The sequence below is a fragment of the Barbus barbus genome, assembly GCF_936440315.1.
Source record: "Barbus barbus genome assembly, chromosome: 35".
In the NCBI taxonomy this organism is placed as follows: Eukaryota; Metazoa; Chordata; class Actinopteri; order Cypriniformes; family Cyprinidae; genus Barbus; species Barbus barbus.
This window is the reverse complement of record NC_136763.1, coordinates 10,352,682-10,370,636: the sequence shown is the minus strand read 5'-3', so window position 1 is coordinate 10,370,636 and position 17,955 is coordinate 10,352,682. Positions and strand designations below refer to the sequence as shown.

General features: G+C 38.2%; 1 protein-coding gene across 1 annotated transcript; it reads left to right on the top strand.

Annotated features, from left to right (window-relative positions):
• Positions 1–4,105: 4,105 nt before the first annotated feature.
• Positions 4,106–5,959, top strand: LOC306854776 (arylacetamide deacetylase-like 4; the record flags this gene model as incomplete). Its single annotated transcript, XM_079393010.1, has 4 exons — positions 4,106–4,282; positions 4,583–4,808; positions 4,889–4,952; positions 5,054–5,959. The coding sequence occupies 4 exons, from the start codon at positions 4,106–4,108 to the stop codon at positions 5,835–5,837; spliced, it is 1,251 nt and encodes a 416-aa protein (XP_079249136.1). The 3' UTR covers positions 5,838–5,959.
• Positions 5,960–17,955: the final 11,996 nt, after the last annotated feature.

Below are 17,955 nucleotides of genomic sequence, written 5' to 3'. Positions count from 1 at the left end.
TGGACAAACGGCTCGTTCAGTCGGTCAGCAGATTATTGTACACAAACGAGATAATTCAGTTAAATTCGTTCATGTTAAATCTCGTTCGTGCCGCTTGGTCAGACTCGAACAACAAAACCGTGTTCATTCTTTAGGTTCGGTTAAACGATTCCATCACATAAAACGATCGATTCAGAACACAGATTCGTTCACGAACGAAACACCAATTCTTTTGCACGACATGTGTTTCATATTGGTTACGTATAGGCCTACATGTGGTTGAATGAATCACTGGATTGACGTTTTTGGATTTAACAACCTAGCTGTTTAGTGAATTTGACAGTTACAGTTAAGACTGATAAAAGCTGCCAGGTAACAAGTGCTAACAGGACAGAGGATTTGTTAAACTGCTTTGTTAAAGGAAAAATGAACCGGTTTCACAAGACACATTTGTAAAATATATGTATTGTTATATACAATAAAAAAATCATTTTATGACCATATAATGTCTGTTTTGAATAGCAGGCCTACCTTTGTTTGTGTTCACTGCATAGGCCAAACAAGTGGGCAAGCTTGTTTACAATTTTTTTGTTTTTGAGGTAACGCTGTTTTAGTGGATTGTAATCTATTTGTTAAATCAAAAGAAGAATCCTACAAACTGGATCTAGGCATCGTTTTGCAAGGTTTCTGTACAAAACAGACAAACAAAAATTTATTTTAATTTGATTTATTATGATAATGCCTAGTTATTTTCCATGTCAAATTTTCAGTGTGTGATGTATGTGTAAACATGCATGTGGTTTGCACTAAATTATGTTTTATTAACAAAGTTCGGGAGGAGCACGTCAGATACTTAGCCTAATTAACACAAGAGGCACACACTCAGGTTAATCAGCGCACAGGTATAAATACAGCTGATTTACCTCTATCCATTGATTGTTAATCAGCACCTCTCCACCACCTCTTCTCCACTCTTGAGTTCTTACAACACTTATGGGGGGTCAGGGGCGGCGTTAGGGGTGGGCTAAGGGGGCTGGAGCCCCGAATGTTTTTATTACTATGCCATCAATGAGTTTCAATCAATGTTCATCAATGTCCAATAAAGTAATTTATATTAGAATTTAAATAAATAAATAAATATCTCTCGACTCTCATGTCTACAGTGTCAGTCAATTTACGCGTTGTCATTCACACCCGACAAAAACCAAGTATAGGTCTCTGCAGCAAAGTAATGGGAGTTACCAGATCGGGGCGTTTTTAGACCATGTGTCCTGATTGGCTGACGTCATAGTGATGGTAGGTTTAGGGGTGGGGTTAGGTAAGGGGGATCTTTTTGTTTGTATGATTGAGAAACTCCCAGCAGTTTGAAAACACCCACAAATTCAGAAACGCCCTCTTTTACTCTGCAGAGACCTCAATCTCACAAAAACCGCCCACTGAGTCTAGTGCTTCTGACTGACATGTAAACTGGCCAACCATCGATGAGCGTCTGTACGATCCAGCCAATCAAATTAGATCTTTTGGAGCCAGGCGGTTTGTTGGCGTGTAGTATTTTAATAGATCAATTTATTTGAAAAATAAAATGGATATTTCAAAATTCTTCAAAAAAAGGAAGTAAAACACCAGCCAACACTTGAACGCCAAGATACAACAGCTTCAGGTATCTGTAACTTTTAATCATAGTATTATATTTCTTATTCGGTTTTAAATTGTGTCTGATTTAACGTTACATTTTGAACATCTAACAGTTAACGGTTGCGCAGCACAGTCTTTAGGACACACACACACACACACACAAATGGCAAAGTACCATTCTAATTTTTTTCATCATTTCATATTTCTGTATTCCAAATTTTATATTTGATACATTAGCCTCATAAGATTATTCATGCAATTTATAAGTGCTGTGTAAGTGCTCCTTCAAAAATATAAGTGTATAGAGCCCTGCGTTTATAATTATACTTGGATGAAAATGAGTCATCCTTAACATTTTTGGTGTTTTGGATTCACTACAGCTGGAGAACAATTAAATACAAAATAGGTTATAGGCTCTACTGGGTGATTTTTTTATTTTACTGAATAACATTCATCATTTTCCCATATAGTGTATAGATTTTTAGGCATTCTATTATCTCAAACAGCCTGAAAAATAGTGCATTTAGCTGACGTAAATGGGAAAAAAATCTCGAGCTTGGAGCCCTTCTCCAGGACCGCACGCCAACTACGCATTACTATACTCACCAAATACGCATTACTATACTCCAGCTAATTATATGTAAGTGTGAACTCATGAAATGTTGTTACACTTGGCTATTGTTCTTTTCAGCCCACAGTGCTTAGACTAAGGCAGAGGAAGGATTCCTGCAGACTAGTGCACCTCCAGAACATGGAGACCTTAGTAAATGGTTCTTAAACTCACACAGTAAACCCAGGAGCCGTTGTGGAGATTCCAGTCTGTGATTTTTGGCCTGGCCTCTGCTTCTACTGCTTAAAGCTGAATGGAGGGCTGCTCAGACCGGACTGGGTCAAAATGCAGCCTCACAAAGACTGCTTTGTGCTATGCTGTGCCTCTTAGTAATGGCCCAGCAACTCTCACAAGGTTTAATGGTTGTCTGGTGGGTGGAAAAAAAGCATGTTTCACTTGAATTTGGCCATTTCTGGATCTGTTGATCAAAAACAGGCCCAAAATCACAGATGCTGACTTAATTTTCTTATGTTGCACAATGTTGTACAACCATTATTCTCTGTTTTTATTTGATGGCTTTATTTTATCTTGTACTTTTTGTTGTGGAGATATAACAGCATGATGATGCTGAAGTAAAAGATTTTCTCTTTTCAGTTAGAGTGTCACTGCCATCTGCAGATCAACAGTGAACGTTCACTAAATCTGATGTATTCTCAGTGGTAGCCATTGTGCAAACATTGTCTGTCATGGACAATAGTTTTATCATTTGCATTTGCATAGTAATAGGATTAAAGGAACTGAATTAGTTTCCAGTTGATAAATGTGAGCGTTGTGTCTTCACTAAAGCTGTGCCACCATCAGTTATCTCTTATGTAAACATTCAGCCAGCATATTTCCATGTGCATTGTTGAAATACTAATTAGCTTATCTGGTCAGTTAGAACATACCTAGTGGGCATTAGTCAGGGTTGGCAGATTTAATTTGTATTGTGGTCAGACTTTTCATCTACTTGGATAGTATAAATTCATACAGTGCTATATGCTTTTACTAGGGAGCTTTTACCAGCATCGGGTAGGAACTAGTTACATGTAACGGTGCTATGTAATTTAATTACAAAATAAATAAAATACTGAGAAATTACTTAGTTAAGTACATAGTAGTAGCTATTGTACTTACATGAAACAAAATGTACTTACCATGTAACTAAGTTATGGAACAGCCTGTAATTGTTGCCTACATAATTACAGTTTGTAATTCTGTAGATGTAATAAGCAGCTACTGTTACACATGTATCAGGCGTGATGTATGAGCGTGTTACACAGCTATTTGTACACTTAAGTACAGTCTTGATACACTTATTTGAAGTAGCTTATGCCTGTGTAATATTCTGTAATTTTAATTTAATTAGAAAGGTATTACATGTATTTAAGCTGTGTACTTGTGGGTTAATCAAACTAAGGTGTAGCTGCATAAGGTGTACAGATACACATGTAGTACACTTAAGTACAATCTTTATACACTTTATTTTTAAGTAGCTTATGCCTGTGTACTTACACCCCAGTTATGTTAATTTAATAAACTGGAATAGTTACACCACTTATTACATTTTAAATAGGGCAACTTGTAATCTGTAACCTATTACATTTCCAAAGTAACCTTCACAATACTGGCTGACACTATTTTGTGAACTTTGTACTGAATTGCAATTGAAACACCTCTAGTCTAAAATAAAATCTGTTTTACTTCGTAGAAGATTGACTGAAAATTCATTAAAATGTAAAGCTGTTTTCTTGGAAATAAATAAATAAAAAAATCAACACTTGGTGTGAAACCAGTAGACCTGGCAACCTTGGCACAACTTAACCTTGTCCCTACACTATAAAGGGGAGGGAACATGTATTTGAACATCTTTTGCTGTGAATGCTATACGTTGAACCAGACATGCACACTGAAATCACAATACTGCTCATTGCATTTGCAGCTCTTTTTGCTGCTTTTTGTTTATTAGTAGTTGTCCCAGTGTACTTAGAGCTAAGAAATTTAAATATTCCTCCTGGAGTTGCTAATGCTTGGAAACTACGCGTGACTCATTGTGTGTATGTGGGGATAAGCGCTGTGGTGAGTGTTTATGTTATTTGTGTTGCATTTGCCTGCAACTCCAATCATATATGCAGATTTCTTGTTAAATTCTCATTTATACTGCAGACTAAACATGTTTTTCTGTAAGCACTAGCTCGATATTCTCTCAAGGGCATAAGGAGATATGAGCTGTTCTTCTTATCTCAGAATATGAGTACAGAATTTAAATGGCTAAGCGGCCGTCTTTACCCAATGAGTGGCATATTTAATGGCACAGTGAGTATTATGAATTGGCCAATCATTGTCAACGAGTCAGTTTTGTATTCAATCCACTTTTAGGGCCAAATTCTGGGGCGATTGGGGCTGTGCCATCAGATGAATTTTATACGAAGGTTCAGATGTTGTATCATGGCTCGCAAAAGTCCAGTGCCCTCTGGGCTTCGTATTAAGGACTTGACCTTCAGTGGAGTTCCAGTGAGGGTGTATGAGCCTACTGCTGCCTCAGGAGAGAAGAAAAGGGGCCTGGTGTACTTTCATGGTGGCGGATGGGTGTTTGGCTGCATTGGTAATATATATACTCAAAGAAACAGTGAAATACTGTTGTGTCGATAGTTTCACATGTTTTCATTGTTTGATCTTCCACAGATGATTACGATGAAGTATGTCAGTATATTTCACTGGAGAGTGACACCACAGTTGTGTCTGTTGAGTAAGGTGACTTTTTGCATACTCATTTAATGTAAAAATTAAGTAAAATTTTGGCTGGTTTCATTTTCCCTATTGTTTTCCTTCTCTGTTTCCCATGTTTAGATACCGTCTGGCCCCTGAGCACAGGTACCCTGCCCACCTAGATGACTGTGAGGTCGTGACTCGCCACTTCCTGTCAATAGCTGCAACCGATTTCGGGGTGGACCCATGCAGGGTGGCAGTTGGTGGGGACAGTGCTGGGGGAAACCTGGCAGCCGCTCTCTGCCAGAGGCTGTCGAAGACACAGGATGGTCATCTGCCATCTCCCTGTGCCCAGGTTCTCATCTATCCGGCACTACAGATGGCAGATTTCCACCTGCCCTCATACCAGCAGAACCACTCTGTGCCCATATTGTTCAGAGGCCGTGTGGTGTTCTATTACCTGCAGTACCTCAATGGGAATACGTCTGTGAGCCAGCAGATTCTGGAAGGCAAGCATGTTCCTGTCGAGCTAAAACTTCGCTATAAGAAATGGCTTGATCCAGAAAATATTCCACCTCAGTTTACAAAGGGAGTAAGAAGTCCGCAGGTTATCACAAGCCATGATGCTGATGTCTATCACATCATCAAAAAGGGGCTGGACCCAGAGATCTCCCCTTTACTAGCCGATGATGATGTTCTTCGCCTCGCGCCTCCCACCTTCATCTTGACCTGTGAGTTTGATGTGTTGAGGGATGATGGCATTCTGTTCCTTAAGCGGCTGAAGGATGCAGGAGTGGAAGTCACATGGGAACATCTATCTGATGGCTTCCATGGAATCATCAGTTTCTTCAACCAGGGTTGGTTGACATTTCAGTCTTCTCAAAAGGGTATGGACAGCATTGTACGATATGTAAAGACTCTCTAACTGAGAAGTCAAAAGATTTGGCAGAAAGATTCAGAATGTGGCCTGTTAGAGTTTTGTTTTTTTTGTGAAAAAATGGGAATGAACAAAAATGCTCCATAGAAAAATGTAAAAACTAACAAATAGTTAAAGAAGAGCTATCGGGTTGTTAAACTTTCAAGCACCACTGTGTGTGTGTGTGTCTGTATATATATATATATATATATATATATATATATATACACACACACACACACACATTTATACATACATACATACATTAATACACACACACACACACAATGGTGCTTGAAAGTTCGAACCCTTTAGAATTTTCTATATTTTAGAATTTTCTATATTTCTACATAAATATATGACCCAAAACGTCATCGGATTTTTAAACAAATTCTGAAAGTTTGTCAATGAAAACCCGATCAAACAATTGAGACAAAAATATATACTTTTTCATAAATTTTTTCTGGAAAATGATCCAATATTACAAATCGGTGAGTGGCAAAAGTATGTGAACTGCAAAAATTTGCAGTTAATTTGAAGGTGAAATTAGAGTCATCTGTTCAGATGTGTTTTCTATCAACAGGATGTCTATCAGGTATCAGTGCCTGATCTGCTTTATTTAAAAACAGGGATATATCAAAGTCTGATCATGTTTGTGGAATTGTACCATGGCACAACCAAAGGAGATTTCTGAGGTCCTCAGAAAAAGAGTTGTTGTTGTTCGTCAGGCTAAAAAACCATCCCTAAAGAGTTTGGACTCCACAGTCAGACAGATTGTAGGAAATTCATGACCATTGTTACCCTCCCCAGGAGTGGTCGACCAAAAGGATCTCTCCAAAGCAAGATGTGTAATAGTTTATGAGGTTGCAGAGGACAGTAGCTTCCTAGTAGCAAGTAAATTATTTAAACAACAGAACTGCGACCAAGTTATTCAAAACACTTACGTGAGCTGTCGTCCGTCTCTTCTGGTGACTAATCGGCTTTCCCAACCTTAGAGCAGCGACCGCGCAGTTTAAATACTTTCACAGTCGCTGTTGCCGGCTTCTGATCAGCCCAGCCAATAAGGTAGGACTGCTAATAGCTCAAGACGAAACTAACACTTTGCACAATCACAAAGGCTCGTTCTCAGCTGAGGCGCAAATTATTCTGATTACCAGTAAGTGCAGTCAACAGAAAAAACAACGAAAATGCAGAGTAGAAATAGGTAGGAAACGAACTATTCCTTCCTAGTAGCAAGTAAATTATTTAAACAACAGAACTGCGACCAAGTTATTCAAAACACTTACGTGAGCTGTCGTCCATCTCTTCTGTTGACTAATCGGCTTTCCCATTCCCAACATCAGGAGAACACTGAACAACCGTGGTGTGCATGCTAAAAAAGTTGCAGGGAGAAGCCACTCCCTTTTAATTCATTAATTCATTAATGAAGATTCATTAATTCACAATGCATCATGGGATTGTAGTTTTTTCCCTTAATTTTCAAAATTATTATTTTTGCTATAATCAAATATCAAAGATTCACCTCATAGCTGGTTGGTTTGGTTCATAGCTTATAATTTTTTAAGACTTAAAAAAAAAAAAACCTATGGGAAAAAAGAATAAAGGCTACTGAAAAGTGGGCAAACACTTATGATTTTTTCCTTACTCTTTGTCATTCAGCAATATTCTATGCCTAAATCTAGCAAGAAAATAGTCACATTATATTTATCCAAAAATTTGATTTTGATTGGTGTGTTAAACTATGTTTGTAATGTACAAACAATGCTCAATTTGTCCATTGATTCATTAATGATATTCCAGTGTGTGACACTTAAAATTCCTCCCACATCTCATGTCCCTTGTACAGCCTCATTTGTATTAGACTGCGGTCTTTCCTTTGGTGCTACAAGTGAAGCTAATTATCATCATTCAGAGTGTTAGACAGCATTTGCATGGTGCGTTTAAAGGAATCTGATGAAACTTCTTTTGCCGCAGCTGCTCCCATAGAGCGCAACAGTCGGGTTAAGGAAGTAAAAACTCTATTCGTTTTCTCCAGGGAAATGGATGAATAATTGACAACCCTTTAAAGACAGGCCTGCTGTGAGCTCCGAGGTTGGTTTTTTGTTAACAACTTATTCAATTTTCTTTCTGAAATAGCAGTAACAAACAAAAAAACAACTGTGCAAATTCAGAACCCACCCCAACCCACAGTAAAATAATTTTCACATGGATTCCAGAAAAGATGACAACATCAAACTCTGAATGACACAAACTTATAGTTTCCACACTAGATCCATGCACACGAGAAGTTGAGAGTTCCATCGAGACAATGTCCAACAAACACACAGTCCAGGTTCGTCCGTCCATTGTGTGAGGAGGACTCCAACGGTTGACTAGCATTTTTTTGCTGCTGTGAGAGCAGCTACCAGTAAACATCTTTGTTGGATGGACAAGGTGAAGTCCCAAAAGTCATTCATGAAAAAATTGTGCGGAGTCAAACATATCTCAGTACCCAACAAATATAACAGATCCTATGAGAGCTGAGACCAAAAAGATGAGAGAGAAGGGCACTCCCAAAAAACACCAATGCAAAAACGTGTCTAAAGATCCTTCTGAACAGAGATTACACTTAGGAGAAGATGACAGATTCATATTCCGAAAAAAACAACAAAAAACTTGTGAGTGTGATTTCTTTGGTCCAAATCTATCTAGGATATGTGACATTACAGAATTCGTATCTGCATCCAATACAATTTCAAAATTGAAAAAATTTCAAGAGATAGGTTGACAAAACAGAGAAAAAAAGTAGGGTCAGGAGTACAAGGGGCATAAACTGAAATACAATATTCCTATTCTCCACTATTGTTTTTATGTGTTATTCTACCGTCTGTATCACAACCTTTGTCTTAAATAGTAATATTTAAAGTCTATTATAAAATATTATAACTCCCAATATTAGGACACTCTTGGTTTTAGTATCCGAAGATGAGTGCGATACCACTTCATAAAACGTATTACACCTGTGTATATCCTCCTCTTTCAAATGGGATTCGTGAACTTACACTATCTTTCTTCTTCGCAAAAAATCCAGAAAACCTGTTCGTTGTGAGGGCCATTTAGCCCATTAATATTACAACTCAGAATGTTAAGGTCAGTAATATGTGTCAAACAGAATTACTGCATAATAAGACAAAATACAAGTTTGAAAATAAAACCAGTTGAGTCTACCACTAAACCACCCCCCACCCTCCCTGTTACCATTCAAAAAAAAAAAAAAAAACACATTCCCATGAACTATGGCAGATCAAACCAAGAACAAATCTTGATCTGCCAGCATCCCTTAATATGGGCCGTTGTGTTAACAATAACCTGCACATTACTGTAACACCAACATTGGCCCCATAGTCACATATTGACTAGGTAGTATGTCTTTTTAAAAAAACAAAAAAAAACAAATATATAAATAAAAAAAGGGAGAGAGATGGAATACAACTAGAAATATAAATAAAATAACATCATAATCAGTAAAAAAATACTGTATGCACAATGAAAGCTTCTAGTAACTATGAATTAAGAAGTGAACATTAAAGTGAACAGTGAAAGACACAGTCACCAAACCATTTAGAGCATCTCTTCTCGGATTCTCAGCAAATGACCAGTTGAAGTTCACAGAGTTGGTGGATGAATGGGATCTGAGAAAAACTCTTGCTTCTTCTGGGGAGTGTAGCATTTTAGGTTCACCTTGATTGAGGATCAGCGTTGCAGGATAAAGAAGAAAATTCTGGATGCCAGCGTTTCTCATTTCCTTACTAATTGGTGCAAATGCACTTCTTTTTGCGGTGACTGGAGAAAAATCTGGAAAGAAAGACAGCGTTGCTCCGTCGGAAGTTTTCACCGGGGCATGAAGTCTGGCAGAATGAGCTCCCTGTCCATGTACCGCAGCAGTTTAAAGATGAAAACCTGTGGTTTAGTGCGATCTGAGGATAGCCTTGTACACGCAATGCGCTCGCTCCACTTCAATCTCTTTGCCCATCAGAGATGGGATCCACGTCGGTAGCAAACTTTTCAAAAAGCTCATAGGGTCGTCCTTTTCGGAACCTTCAGGCAATTCGTCCAGACGCAGATTGCTGTGCCTATCGCGATCCTGTAAGTCCACAACCTGTTGCTCTAGCGCAGCTACTCGCCTGTCGTGATCTGCAACGACTTTCTTTTATTCTCTCATCTCCCCTGTAAGAAGATCCAGTTTAGATCATATCGACTGAACAACTGACATATGAGAAGCGAACTCGTTCCGCATCGCCTTCAACTTGGTTCTTAGAATGTCCTCAAAGTGAGTAACAGTGTTCGCCATCTTGTCCACCATATTGCTCACGGTCAGTCACTTAGATTTCTTCTTAATCGGAGAAGCCAACGGAGACAACTCCTGTTGTTTCCGATTGTATGCCACCAGTGAAAGTATTATTAATGAATTAAACTTAAAATGAAACAAACAAAAAAAGGGGTCAAGTGCGACTAGTGCTGCGTTCCAGGCAGGTTTTTGAGCCCGTAAGTCACGACTTCAAACCACGATTTGCGACTTTGTAGTGTTCCAGGGAAGTCACGTCAAACTGCCTGAGTGCAAGGAATTGTGGTAGCTAGATGTAAACAAACCAGCAAAGGGGAGTTCACACAGAATAAGGGGAGTCTGCTTTTAGCTATTATGCGGCCCGCAGTTGGAACCAGCTTCCAGAAGAGATCAGATGTGCTAAAATATTAGCCACATTTAAATCAAGACTCAAAACTCATCTGTTTAACTGTGCATTTGTTGAATGAGCGCTGTGCTATATGTCCGAACTGACTGCAATTAATTTTAAGTATAATCAATTTCTATATCATTTTAAAATTCCTTGTTTTTATTTCCATGTTTTTTTATTGATTTTTAATGTCTATTTCACTTTCTTTTATGTAAAGCACTTTGAATTACCACTGTGTATGAAATGTGCTATATAAATAAACTTGCCTTGCCTTGCAAAGCGGACCGTATTGGGCTTATGCTCATTTACAATCATTTCTATTGCCAAAGGTGCTTTCTTGCTTATTTGAGGGAAACGGAGGAGGAAAAACGGCACATAAGGCAAGAGAAACTGTTATACCTTTTATTTTGCATTATTTGGAAATGCATCCGTAGGGGCTATCATTGTTGTTTCACGGTCTATGTGACGTCAGAGGTCAGAACTGGGAGTACCTTGATCTAGTACGAGTTCACGGGTGGGAAGTCACAGGTTTGACTGCTGTTCCAGTGCAATTTCACGGGTAGAAGGTCGGAAAAACACGGGTTACGGGTTGCCTGGAACACAGCATAGGTTTATGAGCACGTCACGTGACTCCGTTAATCGATTGTTAATGCTTTTGTTAAACCCATCTGTTCGCATTAATTCAACTTATTTTCAAAACAATCATGTTTAATAATATTAAAAACTACATTACCCATGATGCCACCAGTAATAGTCGCAGCGAGCAAAGCGCCAAAAGGATTTTTTGCTCTGCCCACTCCCATGAAGCGCCGCCAATGTTGTACTGTAGTCGGTCTCCCTATGCTCTCGAAAATATTGGTATATGCATATTTTGAAATTAACAAAAAACATATGGTTTATAGTTACAACCAACAGCTTTAATTTAATAATTTTAAATTTCTCAATCTTTTAATTAGATTAATGCCATTTGCCATGCTTCATGGGATTGTAGTTCTTTCCCTCACTAAAGGTGTTAAGTAGGCTAAACATGGTTGGCGTACTGTCTGAGGTACTGAGCCACATTTGAATTTAAACTTACTTAAAAAGTATGTTTTGAAATCTGGAACAGATTACATTCACCATTTTGTTAATGTCACATGACCAGTGTTTCACTGGTTGCTAAGTTTCTTCACTGACATTCATTAGTACTCTCCCCTGGCCTCATGGGATGGTGAAGTGTCAATCAAATGCAAAACTCAAAATACCCGTTGACTGAAATTGACTGAAAAACGCAGGTAAAACATTCGGTCGGGAGGAGGAGCCATGAATCGTTAATAAATTAAGATATAATAAAACTCATTTCTCTTTCTTTTTTCCTATGTCAACACTTCGTCCTTCACCATTTCTGACTGCATTTTCTATCATCACTTTGTCTGCTTCTCATTTGTTTTCTCATTCTGAGGCACTATACCGGACATCGCTACTCAGGACTGCAATCTTCATCAGCACTACAAGTTGTTTAGCAAAACGTCTGCCAAACAAGAAATTGTCAAAAAAGAAACAGCAAAAGACAAAGAAAAGATAGAAACTCACTCGTACCGTACTACCGAAAGAGAGAGAGAGAGAGAGCGAGAGAGAGAGAGAGAGAGAGAGAGAGAGAGAGAAAGCGTCTGTAGCTTATTATTTGAGTCAGTGCTCTTTCTCTTCTAATAATGAATCTGTAGGTTTAACTGCTTCAAGTACAGCAATGTTTTCACCTCCTTACTGAGAAATTACATGTTTTCAGTTGCGAAACTATTTTATTGATTGAATAGTGAAAATAGTGTCAGTCCTCTTGTTTGTTATATTTATTCAAAGTCTTTGATCGCTTTCAAAACGCAGTCTGCTCGTTTGCATTCTGCTCAACTGCAATATTCGGTTTGCTTTACAACAATATTCACTCTGCTCGATTGCACTCTTAACCCAAGACTTTCGGCAAGACTTTGCACATTTATCTAGATTTTAGAACATTCAGCTGGTTCCCAAAAACAAAACCATGCTGATCACTGCCAGTCTGTTGATGTTGTGGTGGTACTCTACCAGGGTGAAAAATAATTCACCAAATACAGTAAAAGAGGAAGACATCAAACAACAACAAATCTCCAGAAAGACAACTAAGAGTCAAATGGAGTGGGATTTCACAGAAGCACATTATTCATTCATCTGAGCAAATGAGTCATTCATGGTGTTTGGTTCCTTTTGGGTATCATAAAATGTAGAAATTCAAACATTGTTTTTAAAATAATTTTGTGTAATCATGGGAGTTGTTAAAAATTATTTTAATCAAAGTCAGGCAAATAAATGTAACCATTTATGAAAATCAATCTCAAATTGGGAGATACAAATGAACAACAGTTTAAAAGACTTATGCTTATCTGGTGATACATTTGACAGTTTTTTTTTTCTTTTCATATACAATTGTATAAAATACATTTTTGCTTGCTTTTTATACTATTAATAAAACCGATTGACACTGAGTTGTGGACAATGTGAACAAAAAAGTTTTTTCTACTGATTTTTTTCTTCTTTTCATATATTATATATATATATAATTCCTTAATAGAGTGGACATATTGAGGTTGAACATACCAGATAAAATGAACAAAAATAGATTTTGCTCATTATCAAGTTGTTTTCCCTTCAATGCAGTGATTACACAGAAGTATATAACAATGCGCAATCAACCAAATTTGAAAATTTTTAATCACAGTAACCATTATTCTGATAACAATAAAGTAGATCCAATTCTATAATAGTTTGTGCTCTCTTCTTCTTTTGCCACAGGATCAGGAGACTGCCACTACCTCTGCAGCTGACAGAGTCTCTGAGACTGACATTGCACCTGAGACCGTCATCGTCCCGAAACTGAAATTGTGCCTGAGACTGGGTCTTTCCCTGAGAATGACATCGTCCGAGACTAACACTGTCTCTGAGACTAACATTGTCCCGGAGTCTTTCTCTGTCTCCGAGACTGACGTTGTGCCTGAGGCCATCATTGTCCCTGAGACTGACAGTGCACCTGAGAATGACATCGTCCCTGAGACTAACATTGAACCTCAGACTGGTGTTGTGCCTAAGGCCGTCATTGTCCCTGAGACTGACAGTGCACCTGAGAATAACACTGTCTCTGAGACTGTCGTTGTGCCTGAGACTGACACTTTCTTTGAGACTGAAATTGTCCCTGAGACTCTCATTGTCTCTCTGACTGACATTGCGCCTGAGACTGACATTGTGCATGAGACCATCATTGCCCCTGAGACTGTCAATGCACCTGAGACTGACACTGCCTCATAAATAACACTGCCCTTGACACTGACACGGTCTCTGAGACTTTCATTGCCTATCACACTCACACAGCCTCTCAGACTGGCCCTGCATCTGAGAATGACACTTCCATTGAAAAGCACTGCCTCTCAGATTGAGCCTGCCTCATAGAACAGCACTGCATCTCAGACTGACTGTGCTTCAAAGACAACACTGACTAGTAATTTCCACTGCCTCGAAGACTAACACTGCATTGGAGCCTACCACTGCCTTTGAGACTGACACTACCTCTGAGACTGCTCTTGAATATAATGAGGGTGCCAGGGTCTCTGAGACTGACACTACCTCATAGACTGACTCTAACTCAGAGACTGACACTACCTCTGAAGCTTCCACTGTCTCGCAGTCTGACTTTGAAAAACAGATGGCTGCTGCCTCTAAACTGCCAATGGATCTGATCCAGCTACTGCTTCTCAGACATCCACTGTTTCTGAGACTGACACTCCCTGAAGACCTGAGCCCCTTTTAACATAATCTATCCTATTTGGTGCAATAAAAAAAAAAAAAAACCTTTTCGTTTCATTTTCTTATTTTCTCTACTACGCTTATAGGAAGAGAATTCATGCCACAGTGGAGTCCATGGTAGGATCATTGTGTTTCATGTCTAAAGTCATACCACTGTAAAAAGCAATGCTGTTTTATTTAACTTATTTTCTTAAAAAAAAAAAAAAAAAAAACCCTGTACATTTACATTTGAATTCTAAGGGCCAGTTTTACTAAACAGGGCGAATTAGCGCCAGAGCACAATTTCAAAACGGCATCGATGGGCGTGGACATTTCTGCGGGTTATTTACGAACAGCGAGCAAATTAAAGAACACAGATGCAACATCTCATTTCTATAATGACCAACGCAATCTACCGCTAATAAAGAAATAAAGAAGCCATAGTCCGTTGAAAAGAACTGGGGGACAAAAAATAAAGGTTTGCTAGAAGTTTTGATGGAAGCCCAAACTAGGAGTCAAGTTCAGCTCTAAGTCGTCTTTTATTTCCTGAAGCAAATTAAAAATAACATTGCTTGGCAAACAATATGTTTGGACAATGTGTTGCTTTTTTGAATATGTGTTTAAATATGTGTTTATCGTTCTCTGTGGTGCCTCCTCCTAGCAACAATAATTGCAGCGATTTCAAGCGCAACATAGCTTAAGATGCTTTATTTGGGCGTTAAATAATGGCGCAAATAAAAGTAATTTTACAAGCGCAAAGATTAGTAAATCTCGTTGCGTGATTCATTTGAAAACTCTGAAAGGGAAACTCATACAAATGCATATTCAATAAGGTCAGCCGCAAAAATAACTGTCCACTTCTTTTCAGCGCTAGTTCTTCACTGCGCATCTTTAGTAAAACCTGACAGCACAATTTTAACGCCAAAAGAAGGTTTGCGCTGGTGCAAGCTGTTAGTAAAACTGTCCCCAAATGTTAGATGCTAACACCTTGCAAGTGAAGTAGCTACATTGTTGAATAATATATTAATTATATGGTATTCAATTATGTTATCAATATTTAACTTGCCCAGTGCAGTACGGACAATTTTAGCAGATTCCATGTCAAGGTTGTCAAATTAGCTCAAAGGGCAGAATCAATATTATAATCAACTAATCTATTTGTCCAGTGAACATTCAGTGTAATTTCCAGTGTTGGGAGTAATGCATTACAAAATTAATGCATTACAGTAACTGACTACTTTTTGTTGTAACGCAGTAGCATTACTAATCAATTTTCAGTAATATTTTACTCGGTACCAGTTCAGTAACGCTTGCATTACAACACAATTTTAGCCCAAAATGTATTTGTTCAAAGAAAATAAAATAACAGCAAGGCCGCAAGACATTAACGAATCTAAAATGCCCAAGTAAGCTCTATTTCCTGTTCGTGGTCAGTCAATAGCCTCGGGTGGTGTCCAAGTTTGTAAATAAAGACTAAACAACGACAGCTTCTGATATATTTATTTAGTGATTTATTTCATTCATCTCCCTCTTGGGTGGGATTTACAGGAGTTGCCACGAGGCTACTGGCCCGACCGTGGAAACGCGGCATGAATTTGGCCTCTTAATTTTCGGAACACAAATGAAGGCATTTTCAATGAAATCAGAGAAATTTCGGTACTTCAACATAATTTCTATTTACCCAAAACTTTAAACAGTTGATCATATATTTAGGTCTATTTAGAAGACTTGAGCCGCTTTTCCACCGTAGGGCCAAACCATTCTCGTTGCTTAACCATTCCATTCTGTGCTGATCCAGCCCAAGTCGATACAGATGTGGTTTCATTTTTCACTGTTGGGCTGTTGAGGGAGCTCTTTGGAATGCAACACAGTGTGTCAGTCGTTGCCTTGGTAATGCAAGAGTTAATATATGGTACCAGATGTAAATAGCACCCATGTTATGAAGAATTAAATATTTATTTTGATTTTACTGTTAACTTGTATACTTCGCTCAAATAGCACGCTTGGCCAGCTACAGAACTACTGTGGGTAGCAAAAGACAAATGACCAAAACTGAGCAGCAACTACAGGCATTCTAAAGCATGGTTCAGCATGTTTGGCTTAGAATTCCGGATCAAGAATGGTTTGTAATCAGACCATGCCTAACCAAGTTCAAGTGGAAATATAACTGAAACTGCTCCTTACCATTCATAGAACAGTTTGGCCCAAAAGTAGATTAAACAACATTCATATGGATTTATTTTATGATTTCTTCAGGAACATTTTGAAGTGTCGGAGTTTTGGGTTAACTATCTTCATTCGTGTAATGAATTGGGTTGGTTTACAAAGTAATGAGTAATAAGTAATTAAATACATTTTGGATAGAGTAATTTATATAGTAATCTAATTACACTGTTGAAGATGTAATTACTTTTTTTGGAGTAACTTACCCAACACTGCTTACCAACAAAGCAAAGGTTTATGAACAATGCTTTGACATGCTCTTTCAAATATAAAAGTTTAATTTAAAAAAGAAACTAAAATTGTGAAAAAGGTCATTTTAGGTAGAAATGGCTGGTTAAGCTAAAATGGGCCACAATTTTGAACTTGATGCAAAGGAGCCGAAAATACGTCTAATCCAATACCTTGGATTAGAACGCTTTTCCCCGTATCTGATTTTGAAGAAAACGGTAGTTTCGAATCCAATAAGAAAGATTCAGATGATCCTGTGTCACGTAATATCATAACAGGCACTCTCATAAAATCTTTCAACGACACAGTCCCCATAGTTATGAACGGTTCGTATCCTGCTTGCAAAAGCCCCTTATTTCCCCCACAAGTCTTTGCTTCTCTTACATCTGATTTCAAAATCAAACCAGTAGTAGACACGAGACCAACAGCTTTTGGAACCACGGACTTATACTTATTTCTTAATATAGGGCACTCCTTTTTCCAATGACCCTTTTCCAAACAATACCTGCAACTTGACTCTGGATCCATTTTTCTAACATGCTCTGATCTGTTCGGACTCATTCTCCCTGCATTTCCGCTGTTACTTGGTTTTTTATAAAAATAATCACTGGTATTTTTGTGGATTAGTACATATTCGTCTGCAAGAATGGCAGCCTCAGCAGTCGTCGTCACCTTATGTTCGTTTACATACATCGCGAAACGCTCTGGAATAATGTTTTTAAACTGCTCCAAAACTATTAGATTAGAAAGCTTCTCAAAAGTACTAACACACAACGATGTAAGCCAACGATTAAAGAGACTTGTCAATTCTCTTGCCACTTCAACATGCGTTTTACGCTCATCTTTTTTCCAACCTCTAAAACGTTGCCAATACGCTTCAGGGACAAGTTCATACGCTTTTAAAACCGCCCCTTTTACTACCTTATAGTTCCTTCGATTTTCAGAAGAAAGGGAAATGAAAGCTTCCTGAGCTTTTCCTTCCAAAACACTTTGTAGTAAAAGTGTACGTTCAGCATCGTTCCATCCCCTAACCTCAGCAAAGCTTTCAAATAGAGAAAAAAAAACACATCTGGATCTCGATCATTGAATTTAGGTAAGAGTTTAATCATCTGTACTAAACCGGTCATTCGATTTCCACTCGCCCCTGCAATTTCCTGATCATTTGAAGAATCAACATT